Genomic DNA, 19005 nt, shown 5'->3' with positions numbered 1-19005 from the left:
CTAAAACCGCTTAATACTAGTAAAGAATCTTTGCCGGAGATACGTGTAAGATTCTACACCATGTGACGTAAGATAGTGGAGAAACAAAGGGTACCAAGTGATAAGAAAAAAAGCACAGGTCTTTCCCGCTTACTAAAAGGACCGACGGGAAGATGCACATAATTACCGGTCAGCATCGCTGATGTCAAGACAGCGTTTTTAAAGTACGGAAATCTCGTCTTTAAAAATTAGTTTGGGTTCATCAAACAAATCTTGTGGAACTCAGCTTGCTCTGTTCGTCCAAGAGATGAAGATCGATGAAGAAAACTATTCGACCAGGTGGGTATCGTGTTTCTTGACTTTCAGAAGTCGTTCGATAGAGTTCCGCAGTGTCACTTAAAGAACGAAAAATGAGCTTATCGAGTACTAAAATTACCAAATTTTTGACTGTATCCAATGTTTTCTAATACACAGAGCTCGACATGTCATTCGTAAAGCAACTAAATCGATAGATGTGAAGCTATCTCGGGAATACGTCAAAGAAATCTTATAATGCCTTTATCATTTACGAGGATGCTATGTGGGTGGAGGATGAAATTTGTAATAATATAGTTGCCTGGTTGTTGCCGTCTGTAAAGTTCAGTCACTAATCCATTTTGTGGTTGAAGTTTACTTTTCGTCCGTGTTTGTTTTAAAATATTTTATTATCGGAACAGGCTTCTGTCCGACAATAGTAATGCTGCACCAAAATTTGTGTGGGTGTTAAAAAAGTATTTGTGTTTGCTCAAGGGAGAACCCCATTTTTAGAATTAAATATATCATCATTAAAGTGGAGTTCATCAACTAGCTAAAACAGTCAAAATCATTTCACCGCATGCAAAACACTTCAATTGTGTCGGATTTAGCACGGTCGGGATTACGCATAGAACACAGTATTATATGGTAAAGAAGTAAATGGAAACTGAAGCTGGGATGAAATGATACTTGCACTGCAGAGAAGTTTGCGTCCTCTGGAGCTGAATATTTATCAAAAGTGGATGTCAGGCTGCATGTGGCTGGGTGACTCAATTCTGCTAAGCTTTAAAAGCTGTAACCGATCATTAACACCCAATATCAAACTTCGCCAAATCACAAAAATTATACGTGATGTTGTACGCTGGAAATGGACAAGAGTATAAACAGTAGACCAAGGTACTCACAAGCAATGCTAAACTATTGAAATCTTTCAGGACATCGATGAGACATATAAACGCCGCCATGGACCGCATCAAGGCAAAGGGCGAGAACTGCACGGGCGAGTCGAGCGTGCTGGAAAGACTGTTGCTGCAGAACGATGACCCTGGAGTCGCATGCGTCATGGCACTGGACATGATGTTCGCCGGCGTCGACACGGTGGGTGGTTGGTGTGCATGTGTGCGTGATTGCTAGTTGTAATTTATGTGAGTCAGGATAGGGGTGTGAGCGTGGAGAGGATATCAAGTACAGGTGCCGTCCAAAGGCTTTGTCTCCTGACACCGAAAATTGGTGGGCTCGTTCATACTTACTCCCATCTCGATGCTATTCTCTTTATGGTTCAAATGGCTCTGAGCACTATGAGGTCATCAGTCCCCTAGAACCTAGAACTACTCAAACCTAACTAACCTAAGGACATCACACACATCCTTGCCCCAGGCAGGATTCAAACCTGCGACCGTAGCGGTCGCGCGGTTCCAGACTGAAGCGCCTATAACCGCTCGGCCACTGTGGCCGGCAGTCTCTTTATGTTCTCGTATTTTATGCCAGCTTGACTCGCTCGTCGTCTCTGGCTTCTTCCCTCCACCACTCCTTTCGGTCAGAGTAGTTAACAGAGAAAGAGAGTTACAAAATTCGAAAAGGGAAATGCAAAGGCTCATTATAGATGTAATTGAGATCAGTGAAATGGAAAGAAGACAGGGATTTCTGGTCAGACGAATATACCTTAATTTCAACAACAGTAGAAAGTGGTATAACTGTGGTAGGATTCATTAAGAAAGTGAGCTCCTGTGAACACTTCAGTGATAGGGTTGTTATTAGATTCGACAGCAAACAAACACCAACAACGATAGTTCAGGTATATAAGCCGACGTCGTAATCAGCAGCTGAAGTGCTAAAGTATATGAAGATACTGAACTGGTAATTAAGTATGTAAAGGGGAATGAAAATCAAATAGTCATGGAGGAGGAACGAGATTGCAGGGGAAGGAATAAAAGAAAGAGTTACTGGAGAATATGGCTTCGCAGTAGGAATGAGAGAGTAGAAAGACTAACCGAATTCACTTGGTAATAGCGAATACTCTGCTCAAGAATCCCAAGAGTAGGAGGCGCACTTGGCAGTGAACGAGAAACACGGGGAGGTTCCAGCTAGATTGCATAATTGACCAACAGAGATTCCGAAAACAGATATTGGGTTGTAAGGGGTACCGAAATGCGTATATAGACACAGATCACAATTTATTAATGATGAAGAGTAGACAGAAGTTAAGACAATCGTCCGAAAGAATCAGTATGGAAGGAAATGGGATGCTGTTGCACAGAGGAGTGACGAGACGCATTTGCAGTTCGATAATGATGTAGACATCGCGATAAGTAACACCTGACTAAGTAACTCATGTAAAGAGGAGTGGACATCTCCAAAAAGAGCAATAACAGATGTTGGACAGACAGTAATGGGTACAAGGAACGTAACTTCGAAGAAACCTTGGGTAGCAGATGAAATACTTCAATTAATAGACGAAAGAAGGAAGTACAGAAATGTTCAGGGAAACACACGGAATACGGAAATATATACACGGTGTTACAAAAAGGTGCGGCCAAACTTTCAGGAAACATGCCTCACACACAAATAAAGAAAAGATGTTATGTGGACATGTGTCCGGAAACGCTTAATTTCCATGTTAGAGCTCATTTTAGTGTCGTCAGTATGTACTGTACTTCCTCGATTCATCGCCAGTTGGCCCAATTGAAGGAAGGTAATGTTGACTTCGGTGCTTGTGTTGACATGCGACTCATTGCTCTACAGTACTAGCATCAAGCACATCAGTACGTAGCATCAACAGGTCAGTGTTCATCACGAACGTGGTTTTGCAGTCAGTGCAATGTTTACAAATGCGGAGTTGGCAGATGCCCATTTGATGTATGGATAGCAAGGGGCAATAGCCGTGGTGCGGTACGTTTGTATCGAGACAGATTTCCAGAACGAAGGTGTCCCGACAGGAAGATGTTCGAAGCAATTGATCGGCGTCTTAGGGAACACGGAACATTCCAGCCTATGACTCGCGACTGGGGAAGACCTAGAACGACGAGGACACCTGCAATGGACGAGGCAATTCTTCGTGCAGCTGACAATATCCCTAATGTCAGCGTCAGAGATGTTGCTGCTGTACAAGGTAACGTTGACCACGTCACTGTATGGAGAGTGCTACGGGAGAAACAGTTGTTTCTGTACCATGTGCAGCGTGTGCAGGCACTACCAGCAGCTGATTGGCCTCCACTGATACACTTCTGCGAATGGTTCATCCAACAATGTGTCAATCCTCATTTCAGTGCAAATTTTCTCTTTACGGATGAGGCTTCATTCCAACATGATCAAATTGTAAATTTTCACAATCAATATGTGTGAATTCGCACGAAATTGTGCAATCACCTCATCAACACAGATTTTCTGTGAACGTTTGGGCAGGCATTGTTGGTGACGTCTTGATTGGGCCTCATGTTATTTCTCCTACGCTCAATGGAGCACGTTATCATGATTTCATACGGGATATTCTACCTGTGCTGCTAGAACATGTGCCTTTACAAATACGACACAACATGTGGTTCATGCACGATGGAGCTCCTGCACATTTCAGTCGAAGTGTTCGTACGCTTCTCAACAACAGATTCGGTGACCGATGAATTGGTAGAGGCGGAGCAATTCCATGGCCTCCACGCTCTCCTGACCTCAACCCTCTTGACTTTCATTTATGGGGGCATTTGAAAGCTCTAGTCTACGCAACCCCTGTACCAAATGTAGAGACTCTTGGTGCTCGTATTGTGGACGGCTGTGATACAATACGCCATTCTCCAGGGCTGCATCAGCTCATCAGGGATTCCATGCGACGGAGGGTGGATGCATGTATCCTCGCTAACGGAGGACATTTTGAACATTTCCTGCAACAAAGTGTTTGAAGTCACGCTGGTACGTTCTGTTGCTGTGTGTTTCCATTCCATAATTATTGTGATCTGAAGAGAAGTAATAATATGAGGTCTAACATGGAAAGGAAGCGTTCCCGGACACATGTCCACATAACATACTGTATTTTTTTTCTTTGTGTGTGAGGAATGTTTCCTGAAAGTTTGGCCGTACCTTTTTTGTAACACCCTGTATATATAAGAAACCAGCTAGAACTTAATGACTACCAACCTAATAGCCGGTGTGTCCACCTTTGACACCGATAACAGCTGCGACGGGTCGCGCCATGGAAGCAGTGAGGCCTTGGTAGGTCGGTAGAGGGCGCTGGCACCTTATCTGTACACACAACTCACCTAATTCCCGGAAATTCCGAGGAGGGGGACAATGAGCTCTGACGCCACGTTAAATCACATCCCAGATGTGTTCCACCTGGTTCAGCCTGGCGAGATGAGGGCCCAGAATATCAATTGGAACTCGCCACTGTGTTCCTCAAACCACTCCATCACACTCCTGGAATTGTGACATGGCGCATTATTGTTGAATAATGTCACTTCTGGGAAACATGATCTTCATGAAGGGATGAAAATGGTCTGCAACCCGTCTACGATACTGATTGGCTGCCAAGGTGCCTTGCACGAGCTCCACTGTACCCATGGATGCCCCAGTGAATGTTCCCCAGAGGTCCGCATCTCGTGGTCGTGCGGGAGAGTTCTCGCTTCCCACGCCCGGGTTCCCGGGTTCGATTCCCGGCGGGGTCAGGGATTTTCTCTGCCTCGTGATGACTGCGTGTTGTGTGCTGTCCTTAGGTTAGTTAGGTTTAAGTAGTTCTAAGTTCTAGGGGACTGATCACCATAGATGTTAAGTCCTATAGTGTTCAGAGCCATTTGAACTATTTGTTCCCCAGAGCATAACGGAGCCACCGCCAGCTTGTTTCCGTCACACAGTACAGGTGTTCCCCTGGAAGACGATGGATTCGAGTCCTCACATCGACTTTATGAAGAAGGTATCTGTATTGATCAGATCATTTAAATCCGCCAACGTTCATTGTCGACGGTCAGTCGTAGTTCCAGCTGTTGTGGTGTTAACATCGGCACACGCATGGGTCGTCGGCTGCTGGGTCCTATCGTTAGGAGTGTTCAGACACACTTTTACTCTGCCCAGCATTAAAGTCTGATATTGGTTCCGCCACAGTTCGCCGTCTGTCCTGTTTTACCAGTTTGCCCAGCTTACGACGTCCGACACCTGTAATGAAGTGTGGCCGCCCAGACCATGACATCTGGACGTGGTTTCGCCTTGGTTTCACCGTGTGTTAAAGACGCTCACCACAGTACTTCTCGAATACCCGACAAGTCGTATAGTTTCCGAATTGCTCGTGTTGAGCCTCCGGGCCATCACAATTTGCACTCGGTCAAACACACAAGACAAGTGCATGACGTTGGGATTTGCTTCAAACCTTGTACACCTTTAGCAGGCCATTAAAACAACGTAGTGTGCAAGTAGCAAGGTGCACTACTCTGACAATGCCGAGAAACTCGCAAGAGAAGTTTTGCGCGTCTATTGTGTAACTGATGTATCGGTGCATAGCTGCCGGATGGTAGAGTTCATGTTGGTTAAACATCCCGCTTCGTAAGATGAACGTGTATGAGGTTACGGTTCGGCTCCTGCTCGAACCTTGATTTTTGAAGTATAAGTGTAAATTCTTTGATATTCAAAACATTTGTACTTGTACTAATCCTTGTTACTACATTAGCAAAACCTCACCGGAAGGCAGGTTAACTGCCAATAGTACCTGCATCTGTGTCTGCAGCTCGACCGGCCGCTGTGGCCGAGCCGTTCTAGGCGCTTCAGTCCGGAACTGCGCTGCTGCTACGGTCGCAGGTTCGAATCCGGCCTCGGGCATGGATGTATGTGATGTTCTTAGGTTAGTAAGGTTTAAGTAGTACTAAGTTTAGGGGACTGATGACCTCAGATGTTACGTCTCACACTGCTTAGAGCCATTTGCACCATCTGAATCTGGAGTTCTAAGCGTCGAGGTGCAAAATAGTTTCGGGTACCTTACCAGATTGCTTGTGTAAAGGATTTCCCAAAATCGCGACAGGCATACGCTTTCAGGGAATCTATGCGTTTCTTCATTTACTTGTCGATTATTATAAATGTGTATGTTCTAATGATTAAATTTAATTAAAACAGTAAGCAGTCAAATAACATGAAATTCATTAAAAGTTATGCAAGTACACATGGTTTTTCTAATTTATATTATCTATCAAATGTCATATAAATTAAAATATATGACCAGTCGATGAAAACAATGCAGATTAATAATTAAGTTAGAGCAGGAGTCTAACTGCCGCTTCATAAGCGTTTGTCTTATGAAGCTGGAACGCTAACCACATTTTTTGTTTTCGTTACTGATCGTTGTGTTTGGACGTTGCGGACATTACATGACATCCATTACAATTCATTAGTTGATCCTTCCACTCAGTTATTTATTGCAGAGGCCAACCAGCTCTGACTGAACTCGCTAAGCTACCGTGCCGGCATCACTTGACCACCAAGAACTCTTACAACTGTCACCTACACACAGACACATCAGTACATAATGGACGGGTGATACTTCTCGTGTGATTTCCTCAGAATTTCCAGAGTAGTGCACACTACTACGTGCACAGTAAGTTGTTTAAATGGCATACTAAGGGTGTATAAAGTCTGAAGTAAATCTATGATCTCTGCGTCGTGGCCTCCCATTGTCAGATAGATTGCGCGCCTTCCCCGTTCTACACACGGACAGACCGTGCTTGTGCCTGACTAGTAGTAGTTCTTCTCCAGGTGACACTGCTATCTCATGGATGGGTGTATATCGGTGGTCATAATGTTCTGGACCATCAGTGTATAAATATATGTAAATTTCTTAGAAATGAAATAAATAGGAAATTCTGGACAGCCGAGGCGAAATGGCTACATGAAAGGTGTGGTTCAAATGGTTCAAATGGCTCTGAGCACTATGGGACTAAACATCTGAGGTCATCAGTCCCCTAGAACTTAGAACTACTTAAACCTAACTAACCTAGGGGCATCACACACATCCATGCCCGAGGCAGGATTCGAACCTGCGACCGTAGCAGTCGCGCGGTTCCAGACTGAAGCGCGTAGAACCGCTCGGCCACAACGGCCGGCAAAGGTGTGAAGAAATTGAAAAAGGAATGGTCATTACGTGGGAGTGACTCAGCATATAAAAAAGCCAAACAGCCGTTGGTGAAATTAGAAGCAAGGGTGGTAACATGTAATGCGCAAGGGGGATTCTACGGTTAAAAGAAGAAACAAGAGCAGAGAGTGGGAAGAAAACGGCGAAGGTCTCTATGATTGGGAGGACTTGTCTGATGTGTTAGGAGAAGAAATTGGAGTCGATAGCGATGACATAGACGATCCTGTATTTGAGTCAAAATTTAAATATTTTCAACATTGCAGCCCAGACAGCAATTGTGATAATCTAATGTATAAGAAATTATTAGCCTCGATTGTGGTAATGAAACGAACCTTTACCTAGGTTTAAGCCCAAGTAATTCAGCCTTCTTCAGAAGATAAACCTGATTCTATAACATGTCGACGAGGTAATGGTCTAGAAATAAAACTAAAACAGCCTGAATAGGCCTATTCAGGCTGTTTTAGTTTTATTTCTAGACCATGCCCTCGTAGACATCTTCTGAAGAAGGCTCAATTACTTGGACTGCAACCTAGGTAAAGGTTGGTTTCATTACCGCAATCGAGGCTGATGGTTTCTTATATATTCAAAACTTAAAACTGCTCCGTAAGACTCTATCAAATAAGGCAGAAGACAGACGTCGCGTGGACTTCCCTGTATCCTCGCGGCTCACAAAAGGTTGAGTACCATTCCACCGGAAACCCAACGCCTAATGTGTTAAGTGTTTGAGAGATCTCAAGTACCTGCTGACCTTGATATCCGATGAACACGTACTGTACTGAGATGGACTGGGAGAGGATGGAAATAATTTCGTGTTGCATTACCTTGTTTAAAACAATGTCACGCATGACACTAAATAGACCATAGACACGGGCGTTAAGACACGGGTGTTAAGTGTTTGAGAGATCTCAAGTACCTGCTGACCTTGATATCCGATGAACACGTACTGTACTGAGATGGACTGGGAGAGGATGGAAATAATTTCGTGTTGCATTACCTTGTTTAAAACAATGTCACGCATGACACTAAATAGACCATAGACACGGGCGTTACCAGGTTGAGAATGTAATAGTCTGCTGCACCGATTACACAGTGTTGCGTGCTCTGTGGCAGTCTACACGATGACGTCACGCGCTGAGCTAATAGAATAATAAATAATGCTCTCAGAAAATGTACGCTCTCCTCGGCTGCTCTACGCGCGAATACGTTCATCGTGATGCTGGACGCCAAATCGCAATTCGCCTGAAAGAGAGACTCCTGTGCCCAGTGTTGTCATTTAGTAGACCACTTTCGATGTGCCTGTCTTCGCTGCATCATCAAGTGAAACCATAGCAGTGCCACTACGATTTTGAAACATACGCTGCGGTGACATAAGTCGTGCGACAGCGACATGCATATACACATACGACAGTAGTATCCCATACACAACGTATAAAAATGCAGTGCATTGGTAGAGCTGTTATTTGTACTCAAGTGGTTCATATCGAAAGGTTTCTGACATGATTATGGGCGCACGACGGGAATTACCAGACTCTGAATGCGGAATGGTAGGTGTAGCTAGACACATGAGACATTCCACTTCTGAAATCCGTAGAGAATTCAATATTCCGAGATTTGCAGTGCCTTGAATACCAATTTGAAACATTTTCTCACACCACTGACAACACAGTGGCCGACAGCCTTCACTTAATGATGGAGATCAGCGGCGTTTGCGTAGAGTTGTGAGTCCTAACAGACAAGCGACGGTGCGTGAAATAGCCGCAGAAATCAATGTGGGACGTACGACGAACGTATCCCTTAGGACGTTAATGGACTATGGCGTTAGACGACCGACACGAGTGCCTTTGCTAACAGCACAACAACTGCAGCGCCTCTTTTTTACTCGTGACCATATTGGTTGGACGCTAGACTACTAGAAAACCGTAGCCTGGTCACATGAGTCCCAATATCAGTTGCTAAGAGCTTAAGGTAGGATTCAAGTGTGGTGCAGAAAGCACGAAGCCATGGAACCAAGTTCTCAACAAAGAACTGTGCAAGCTGGTGGTGGCTCCACAATGGTGTGGGCTGTGTTCACATGGAATATACTGGACCCTCTAGTCAAACTGGACCCATCATTGACCGATAATGGTTATGTTCGGCTACTTGGAGACCCGTTCAACGATGGAACTTTTTGGACGAGACTGTACCATGTCACCGGGCCACAATTTTTCGCGACTGGTTTGAAGAACATTTTGGACAATTCAAGCAAATTACTTGGCCACCGAGATCGCCCTACATGAAGCCCACTGAACATTTATGGGGCGTAATCGGAAGGTCAGTTCCTGCTTAAAATCCTGCACCAGCAACATATTCGCAATTATGGACACCTATAGAGGCAGGATGCCTCAGTAGTTCTGGAGGTCACTTCAAGGAGTTGTCCAGTCCGTGACACGCCGAGCTGCTGCACTCCACTGGGCAAAAGAAGGTCCGACACGATGTTAGGAGGTATCCCATGACTTCTGTTACCGCATGGTATATCGCTAACACTACGCTTCTCTGCTTCTTTTGGAGTACTGCTGCGTGGTAAGGGATACTGGTATTACTAGTACGGGATACTGGTATTGCCATACGAGGTAGAATTGACAGAAAGCATTGCAGAAGTTCAGAAAGAGAGTGGCTCGTTTCATATTATCGCGGAATAAGCTAGAAACTGTGAGACCTGAGTTTCTCCTGGCGTATACAACTTTCAAATAACTTCCGGGAATTCAGCCAGCTAACACTTTCAGCGACCGCCGATATTTCGGCGGGAGAACACCCCGCCATTTTCAAGCCAATCTGCCTTTAAAATGGCGGGGTGTTCTCCCGCCGAAATTTCAGCGATCGCTGAAAGCGTTACCTGGCTGAATTCCCGGAAATTATTTGAAAGGGAGAAACTGTCTCAGAGACGATATGCAATTTGAGGCGCCAGTCATTCTGATGCTGACGCTGAAAAGACGAACCTGTCCTTTGCTCCTTCCCAACCACTGCTTCCCTTTCATGTCCATCGACTCTTATAACTGCCATCTGGTTTCTGTATAATTTGTAAATAGCATTTTGCTCCCTGTGTTTTACCCCTGCCACCCTCAGAATTTGAAAGAGAGTGTTCCAGTTTACATTGTCAAAAGCTTTCTCTAAGTCTACAAATGCTTGAAACGTAGGTTTGTCTTTCCTTAATCTAGCACCTAATCTAGCCGTAGGGTCAATTTTGCCTCACGTGTTCCAATATTTCTACGGAATCCAAACTTATCTCCCCCGAGGTCGGCTTCTACCAGTTTTTCCATTCGTCTGTAAAGAATTCGCGTTAGTATTTTGCACCCGTGACTTATTAAACTGATTGTTCAGTAATTTTCACATCTGTCAGCACCTGCTTTCTTTGGGATTGGAATTATTATGTTCTTCTTGAAGTCTGCGGGTATTTCGCCTCTCTCATACATCTTGCTCATCAGATGGCAGAGTTTTGTCATGACTGGCTCTCCCAAGGCTGTCAGTGGATCTAATGGAATGTTGTCTACTCCCGGGGCCTTGTTCCGACTTAGGTGTTTCACTGCTCTATCAAACTCTTCACGCAGTATCATATCTCCCATTTCATATTCATCTACATCCTCTTCCATTTCCATAATATTGTCCTCAAGTACATCACCCTTGTATAGACCTTCTGTATACTCCTTCCACCTTTCTGCTTTCCCTTCTTTGCTTAGAACTGGGTTTCCATCTGAGCTCTTGATATTCATCCAAGTGGTTCTCTTTTCTCCAAAGGTCTCTAATTTTCCTGTAGGCACTATCTATCTTACCCCTAGTGATATAAGCCTCTACATCCTTACATTTGTCCTATAGCCATCCCTGTTTAGCCATTTTGCTCATCCTGACGATCTCATTTTTGAGACGTTTGTATTCCTTTTTGCCTGTTTCTTTTACTGCATTTTTATATTTCCTCCTTTCATTAATTAAATTCAATATTTCTTCCGTTACCCAAGGACTTCTACTAGCCGTTGTCTTTTTACCTACTTGATCCTCTGCTGCCTTCACTACTTCGTCTCTCAAAGCTACCAATTCTTCTTCTACTGTATTTCTTTCCCCCATTCCTGTCAATTGTTCCCGCATGCTCTCCCTGAAACTCTGTGCAACCTCTGGTTTAGTCAGTTTATCCATGTCCCATCTCCTTAAATTCCCACCTTTTTGCAGTTTCTTCAGTTTTAATCTACAGTTCATAACCAACAGATTGTGGTCAGATTCCACATCTGCCCCTGGAAATGTCTTATTATTTAAAACCTGGTTCCTAAATCTCTGTCTTACCATTATATAATCTATCTGAAACCTGTCAGTATCTCCAGGCTTGTTCCACGTATACAATCTTCTTTTATGATTCTTGAACCAAGTGTTAGCTATGATTAAGTTGTGCTCTGTGCAAAATTCTACCAGGTGGCTTCCTCTTTCATTTCTTAGCCCCAGTCCATATTCACCTACTACATTTCCGTCTCTCCGTTTTCCTACTACCGAATTCCAGTCACCCATGACTATTAAATTTTCGTTTCCCTTCACTATCTGAATAATTTCTTTTATTTCATGATACATTTCTTCAATTTCTTCGTCATCTGCAGAGCTGGTTGGCATATCAACTTGTGCTACTGTAGTAGGTGTGGGCTTAGTGTCTATCTTGGCCACAATAAGACGTTCACTATGCTGTTTGCAGTAGCTTACCCGCCCTCCAATTTTTTTATTCATTATTAAACCGATTCCTGTATTACCCCTATTTGATTTTGTATTTATAACTCTGTATTCGCCTGACCAAATGTCTTGTTCCTCCTGACACCGAACTTCACTAATTCCCACTATATCTAACTTTAACCTACCCATTTCCCTTTTTAAATTTTCTAACCTACCTGCCCGATTAAGGGATCTGACATTCCACGCTCCGATCCGTAGAACGCCAGCTTTCTTTTTCCTGATAACGAGGTCCTCTTGGGTAGTCCCCAACCGGAGATCCGAATGGGGGACTATTTTACCTCCGGAATATTTTACCCAAGAGGATGCCATCATTATTTAACCATACAGTAAAGCTGCATGCCCTCGGGAAAAATTACGGCTGAAGTTTCCCCTTGCTTTTAGCCGTTCGCAGTACCAGCACACCAAGGCCGTTTGTTAGTGTTACAAGGCCAGGTCAGTCAATCATCCAGACTGTTGCCCTGAAACTACTGAAAAGGCTGCTGCCCCTCTTCAGGAACCACACGTTTGTCAGGCCTCTCAACAGATACCCCTCCGTTGTGGTGGCACCTACGGTACGGCTATCTATATCGCTGAGGCACGCAAGCCTCCACCAACGGGAAGGTCCATGGTTCTTGGGGAGGTGATGGGGGTTAATAAAACTTAATCCCTCAGCAGGTCAGGCCAACGCGTGGTTGTCCTGTGGAGCTAGTCATTAATACAAAAAGGTTTTTCATTGCTGCAAGATTTTTTCACGAAGTTACAATCAGCAACTTTCTCCTCCGAATGTGATGATACTTTGTTGATTGCAACTTGCCTAAAATTAGAGAAATTAGACCTAAAACAGATAGATTTAAGTGTTAATTTGCACCACATACTATTCAAGAGTGTAACAATCGAGAAATAGTGATTGGTAATATGAGCAGCATTTCAAACACAGAGCAGACGTGTAGATTTAGATGTTGATGTAGGTATAGATGTAGAAGTTCGCCGTTCTTACAGTCTGTGGCGCTACAGACTAGGTCGCACTGTCGTTTTGTCGCAGCACTGCGGTGCTGCGACTTTGATTGCCTGCATTATGTGAACAGTGATAGAAGCTAACAGTCGCAGCATGAATTAGATTTGATATGTGGGACATCCGCTACCGAGAGGTATGATTAATTATGTTCCAGTTGTACTAAAGATTTATTCAACGGGTTTCGGGATATTAAAATCTCACCATCAGGTGTATAAAAGTTTAATATACGAAGGAGAGGAGTGAAAAACCAGAGGATGAGGCAATGGAACAAGGCGGTCCACGTTTTGTATTTCGTCGTGTGTAGTATGAGGTCAGGCCGCTCAGTGCAAGTCCTCCAAATCACTGTAGCGTGATCGGAGCTGGAAAAATAGAGGAGAGGGCCTAATAATCATACTTAACTAAACATGGACCGTCCGGGCGGGTGGGACAAAGGAGAAGAAACAAAAAACACTGTACTTAACATCGCCCACCGTTGGGCAGCCGCAGTGTGTGAATGCCAACCATGACTGAATGGGGTGACAACACGCAAGTCTGGATGTGCGGTGCGTCTCAGTGCCAGTGGTGTACAGGCAAGTAAACGGACATCGCTATTAGCGAAGATGTGGAAAATCGGGACTCACTGGTACAAACGCTTACAATACTGTATTTGAAAGAACAATAGAATATAAGCTAGCTGTGGCAGGCCGTTAGGGTAAATAATCCTCAGACCTGTAACAATACATTACGTTTCTGGCAACAAGGCAGTGGTCCATGGGCACAATGAATAAACAAAGCATAGGAAACAGGAGAAACAGTCTTAAAAATTACTATCAGAATTTGTACAATGTAGGGCGTTCAGCGTTTTCAACTTGTTTTGTCAATTAGCTGTTCACGTAGCTGTAATCACTTTTTAGATCTTTAATGTTCTTTTATTCTATTTTAAGTCACCTGAGCGCATAATGTATCATTCACATGACGATTTACATAGCATGGTCTATGTTACCATTATTTTTCACCACTGTTTTTACTGTTACTTTGCTCATTCATTTTGCCAATGTACCATTGCCTTGTCACATGTAATTACACTACAGGCCATGAAAATTGCTACACCAAGAAGAAATGCAGGTGATAAACGGGTATTCATTGGACATATATATTATACTAGAACTGACATGTGATTACATTGTCACGCAATTTGAGTGCATAGATCCTGACAAACCAGTGCCCAGAACAACCACCTCTGGCCGTAATAACGGCCTTGATACGCCTGGGCATTGAGTCAAACGGAGCTTGGATGGCGTGTACAGGTACAGCTGCCCATGCAGCTTCAACACGATACCACAGTTCATCAAGAGTAGTGACTGGCATATTGGGACGAGCCAGTTGCTCGACCACCATTGACCAGGCGTTTTCAATTGGTGAGAGATCTGGAGAATGTGCTGGCCAGGGCAGCAATCGAACATTTTCTGTATCCAGAAAGCCCTGCAACATTCGGTCGTGCATTATCCTGCTGAAATGTAGGGTTTCGCAGAGATCGAATGAAGGGTAGTGTCATGGGTCGTAACACATCTGAAATGTGACGTCCACTGTTCAAAGTCCCGTCAGTGCGAACAAGAGGTCTGACATGTAACCAATGGCACTCCATACCATCACGCCGGATGATACGCCAGTATGGCGATGACGAATACACGCTTCCAATGTGCGCTCCAATGTGCGATGTCGCCAAACACGGATGCGACCATCATGAGGCTGTAAACAGAACCTGGATTCATCCGAAAAAATGACGTTTTGCAATTCGTGCACACAGGTTTGTCGTTGAGTACACTATCGCAGGCTCTCCTGTCTGTGATGCAGCGTCAAGGGTAACCATAGCCATGGTCTCCGAGCTGATAGTCCATGCTGCTGCAAACGTCGTCGAACTGTTCACGCAGATGGTTTTTGCCTTGCAAACGTCCCCATCTGTTGACTCAGGGATCGAGACGTCGATGCACGATCCGTTACAGCCATGCGGATAAGATGCCTGTCATCTCGACTGCTAGTGATATGACGCCGTTGGGATCCAGCACGGCGTTCCGTATTACCCTCCTGAACCCACCGACTCCATATTCAGCTAACAGTCATTGGATCTCGACTAACGCGAGCAGCAATGTCACGATACGATCAATCGCAATCGCGATAGGCTACAATCCTCCTTACACGAGGCATCACAACAACGTTTCACCAGGCAACGCCGGTCAACTGCTGTTTGTGTATGAGAAATTGGTTGGAAACTTTCCTCATGTCAGCACGTTGTAGGTGTCGCCACCGGCGCCAACGTTTTGTGAATGCTCTGAAAAGCTAATCATTTGCATATCACAGCATCTTCTTCCTGTCGGTTAAATTTCGCGTCTGTAGCACGTCATCTTCGTGGTGTAGCAATTTTAATGGCCAATAGTGTACGTGTCACAGCTATCTAGCTTGATGATCTGCCACTGCTGGACTATTCTATTATCCTTTTAAATGAAGTATTGTAAGCACTTGGACGAATCAGCTCAGATTTACCTAATCTTAGCTAATAACGACGTTAAGTTTTCTTGCTTGTACATCGTTGGTGTCTGCGCCGGACAGCGCATCCATACCTCTGGTGTGGCCTTCCACTCAATCGTGGCTGGCGTTCGTACCGTGAAGCTGCCCGACGACGGATACGGTGAGCACAGTGTTGGGTTTTGGTTTCTTTTTCTTTCGCCTTACCCGTGCGCACGTCACATTTTTATGTCCGTTCGATGATTAGCCCCTCTCCTCTTTTTTTCCTAATCCCGCCTACGATGCAGTCATTTGGAGTCCTTGCAATGATCAACCCAATCGCATATTGTGCATGAACAAGTACTACAAGAGAGTCGACTTGTTTCATTAGTCTCCTCTTCTGCTTCTTTAGATACGTTGTATTACATTTCTTCTCTCTTTTTCTTTTTATGCCACAGTTTAGTACACCTGAAGATGGGATTTCAGCAATCTGAAAGCAGTCGTGGATGGAATAAATCATTAGTACTCCTGCAACTGAAGGGGGTCTCTCTAAATTAATTAGTCTCAGAATGCTTTAGCGAGCAGTAATTTCCTCTGCTAGTGTTTGGTCTGGAGTTCTCACGTCTTGATACTCTTCCAGACTTCCAACGCGGCGGCGGCCTGCCTGTACTACCTGTCCAAGAACCCGGAGGCGCAGCAGCGCCTGTTTGAGGAGGTGTACGCCCAGCTGCCAGAGTCGCAGAGTCAGCCGCTGACGGCCAGCAAGCTGGAGGAGTGCCGCTACCTCAGGGCGTGCTTCAGGGAGGCCATGAGGTGCGTGCCCAGCATTAGTGTCCTCACCACAAAAAGCTGTGTACGGCTAACACTGTCACTGGAAAGATGCAATCTGGCGCAGTATCTTCAAGTGAACATGTCAAGTGGCATCACCATCGCTACACAGTCAGCCTGAATACAGAACTACTGTTTACATCAATAATTTTATCCGGCTCACATTTCCTAGATTACAGTTATTATAACGAGACAAACGAAACTTTGGCAAGTGGACTATTAAGCTGGAACTCTTCAAATGATTTTATTACGAGGCATTCGACTATTGTGTAGCTGCACGGTTAGCGTGACAGCTCTGTTGTGTTACGAGTGTCAAATTCAAAATTTCTCACCTAACTTTTGGATCATAAAGTACCACAAAAAAACGGCCTCGAAAATGATCAGGAATTCTAGAAATTAGATGTGAAAGCAACTTTGAGTTTGTCCCAAGGGATTTTTATAGGACCATAACCTTTCATACTATATACAGGGTGTTACAAAAAGGTACGGCCAAACTTTCAGGAAACATTCCTCACACACAAAGAAAGAAAATACGTTATGTGGACATGTGTCCGGAAACGCTTGCTTTCCATGTTAGAGCTCATTTTATTACTTCTCTTCAAATCACAATAATTATGGAATGGAAACACACAGCAACAGAACGTACCAGCGTGACTTCAAACACTTTGTTACAGGAAATGTTCAAACTGTCCTCCGTTTGCGAGGGTACATGCATCCAACCTCCGTCGCATGGAATCCCTGATGCGCTGATGCAGCCCTGGAGAATGGCGTATTGTATCACAGCCGTCCTTAATACGAGCACGAAGAGTCTCTACATTTGGTACCGGGGTTGAGTAGACAAGAGCTTTCAAATTCCCCCATAAATGAAAATCAAGAGGGTTGAGATCAAGAGAGCGTGGAGGCCATGGGATTGGTCCGCCTCTTCCAATCCATCGGTCACCGAATCTGTTGTTGAGAATCGTACGAACACTTGGGCTGAAATGTGCAGGAGCTCCATCGTGCATGAACCACATGTTGTGTCGTACTTGTAAAGGCACATGTTCTAGCAGCACAGGTAGAGTATCCCGTATGAAATGATGATAACGTGCTCCATTGAGCGTAGTGGAAGAACGAAACTAAAATGAGCTATAACATGGAAATTAAGCGTTTCCGGACACATGTCCACATAACATCTTTTCTTTATTTGTGTGTGAGGAATGTTTCCTGAAAGTTTGGCCGTACCTTTTTGTAACACCCTGTATACAGAGGGGTCCAAAAAAATGTACCCACGGTTTAAAAGTCCATAACTGGCAAACTAATTGACGGAGTTGTCTCATCTTTGGTAGTGTAATAGTTTGTAGTTCCGGCAATCGCCAGACAAGCGTTGTATTCGGCTGTTTTGTTTTGTCAGATGACAGTCGCCAGATAGTCAGCGATTTGTTCTTAGTTGCACCTGGTCACTCGAGTAAACATGGCTGGCGCAAGCCTTACCTTCGATGAAAGGAAGTCAGTTTTAAAGCGGAATTTTAAGTACGAAAACATTAATGAGGTTCAACGGCAATGGCGAAATGAGTATCAAATAAAGCCACCGACACATTTAACGATTCCAGTCCACCTAACTCCCGTCGTGTGTTACAATAATTCACTCGCTCACCACAAGAAGTCTGTGAGACAGTGTGCCCGTGATACTGGAGTCAGTTGCTAAAGTGTTCGGCGAATTTTGAAGACAGCAAAGTGGAAGTGATACATCCCACGATTTCTACACGCAATGAACGAGGACGACCCAGATCGTAGAATGGACTACTGCGAGTGGTTTATTAACATGGTGCGCAACGATGAAGAGTTTGCAGAGATGATTGTATGGTCTGATGAGGCATAGATCAAACTCAGTGGTACAGTAAATCGCCACAATTGCATCTACTTGGCAGCGGAAAATCCGAAAGTCCACGTAGACATAGCCGTGAACTTGCCAAGAGTAAATGTGTAGTGTGGGTTGTTTTACCGTGGCTTCATTGGACCTTTCTTCTTTGACGGCACAGTTACCGGTGAGGTGTACCATCAGAAGCTTCAGACATCCATTTCACCTGCCATCCGAGACTTTTATGGAGACGGAAGAGTTTACTTTCAACAAGATGGTACCCCAGTCCACTACCAAAATCGTGTTAGGGCGTATCTCGACGAAAATCTACCAGGAAGATGGATAGGTCGTAGAGGTGCTGTGGAGTATCCACCACGTTCCCCAGACCTAACTCCTCTGGACTTTTACATGTGGGGAACACTAAAGGACGTCGTTTATCTACAAAAGCCAGGCACATTAGATGAACGTCGAGAATACATCGTACATTCATGTGCGAACATCCAACTGAACACGTTGCAGTCAGTAGTTCGTGCTGCAGTTCGGCGGTATCGTTTGTGTGTGGATGTTATTGGTGACCATTTCGAACACCTACAGTGATATCTTTAAGTTGGCCTTTAAGCTACACTTCACCAAAAATGAGACAACTCCGTCGATTAGTTTGCAAGTTATGGACTTTTAAACAGTGGATACATTCTTTGGAGCCCTCTGTATACAGGGTGAGTCACCTTACATTACCGCTGGATATATTTCGTAAAC

General features: G+C 44.4%; 1 protein-coding gene across 1 annotated transcript in view; it reads left to right on the top strand.

The window, feature by feature from the left end:
- The window catches only part of LOC124612346 (probable cytochrome P450 301a1, mitochondrial), a 228441-nt gene that overhangs the window by 124443 nt on the left and 84993 nt on the right, over positions 1-19005 (top strand). The window contains exons 8-9 of the mRNA XM_047140499.1: positions 1209-1371; positions 16225-16397. Of these exons, the coding sequence (XP_046996455.1) occupies positions 1209-1371; positions 16225-16397 (336 nt within the window). The remainder of the gene's footprint in view (positions 1-1208; positions 1372-16224; positions 16398-19005) is intronic.

This window comes from Schistocerca americana, chromosome 4 (assembly GCF_021461395.2).
Source record: "Schistocerca americana isolate TAMUIC-IGC-003095 chromosome 4, iqSchAmer2.1, whole genome shotgun sequence".
In the NCBI taxonomy this organism is placed as follows: Eukaryota; Metazoa; Arthropoda; class Insecta; order Orthoptera; family Acrididae; genus Schistocerca; species Schistocerca americana.
This window is presented reverse-complemented; position numbering and strand designations above follow the sequence as displayed.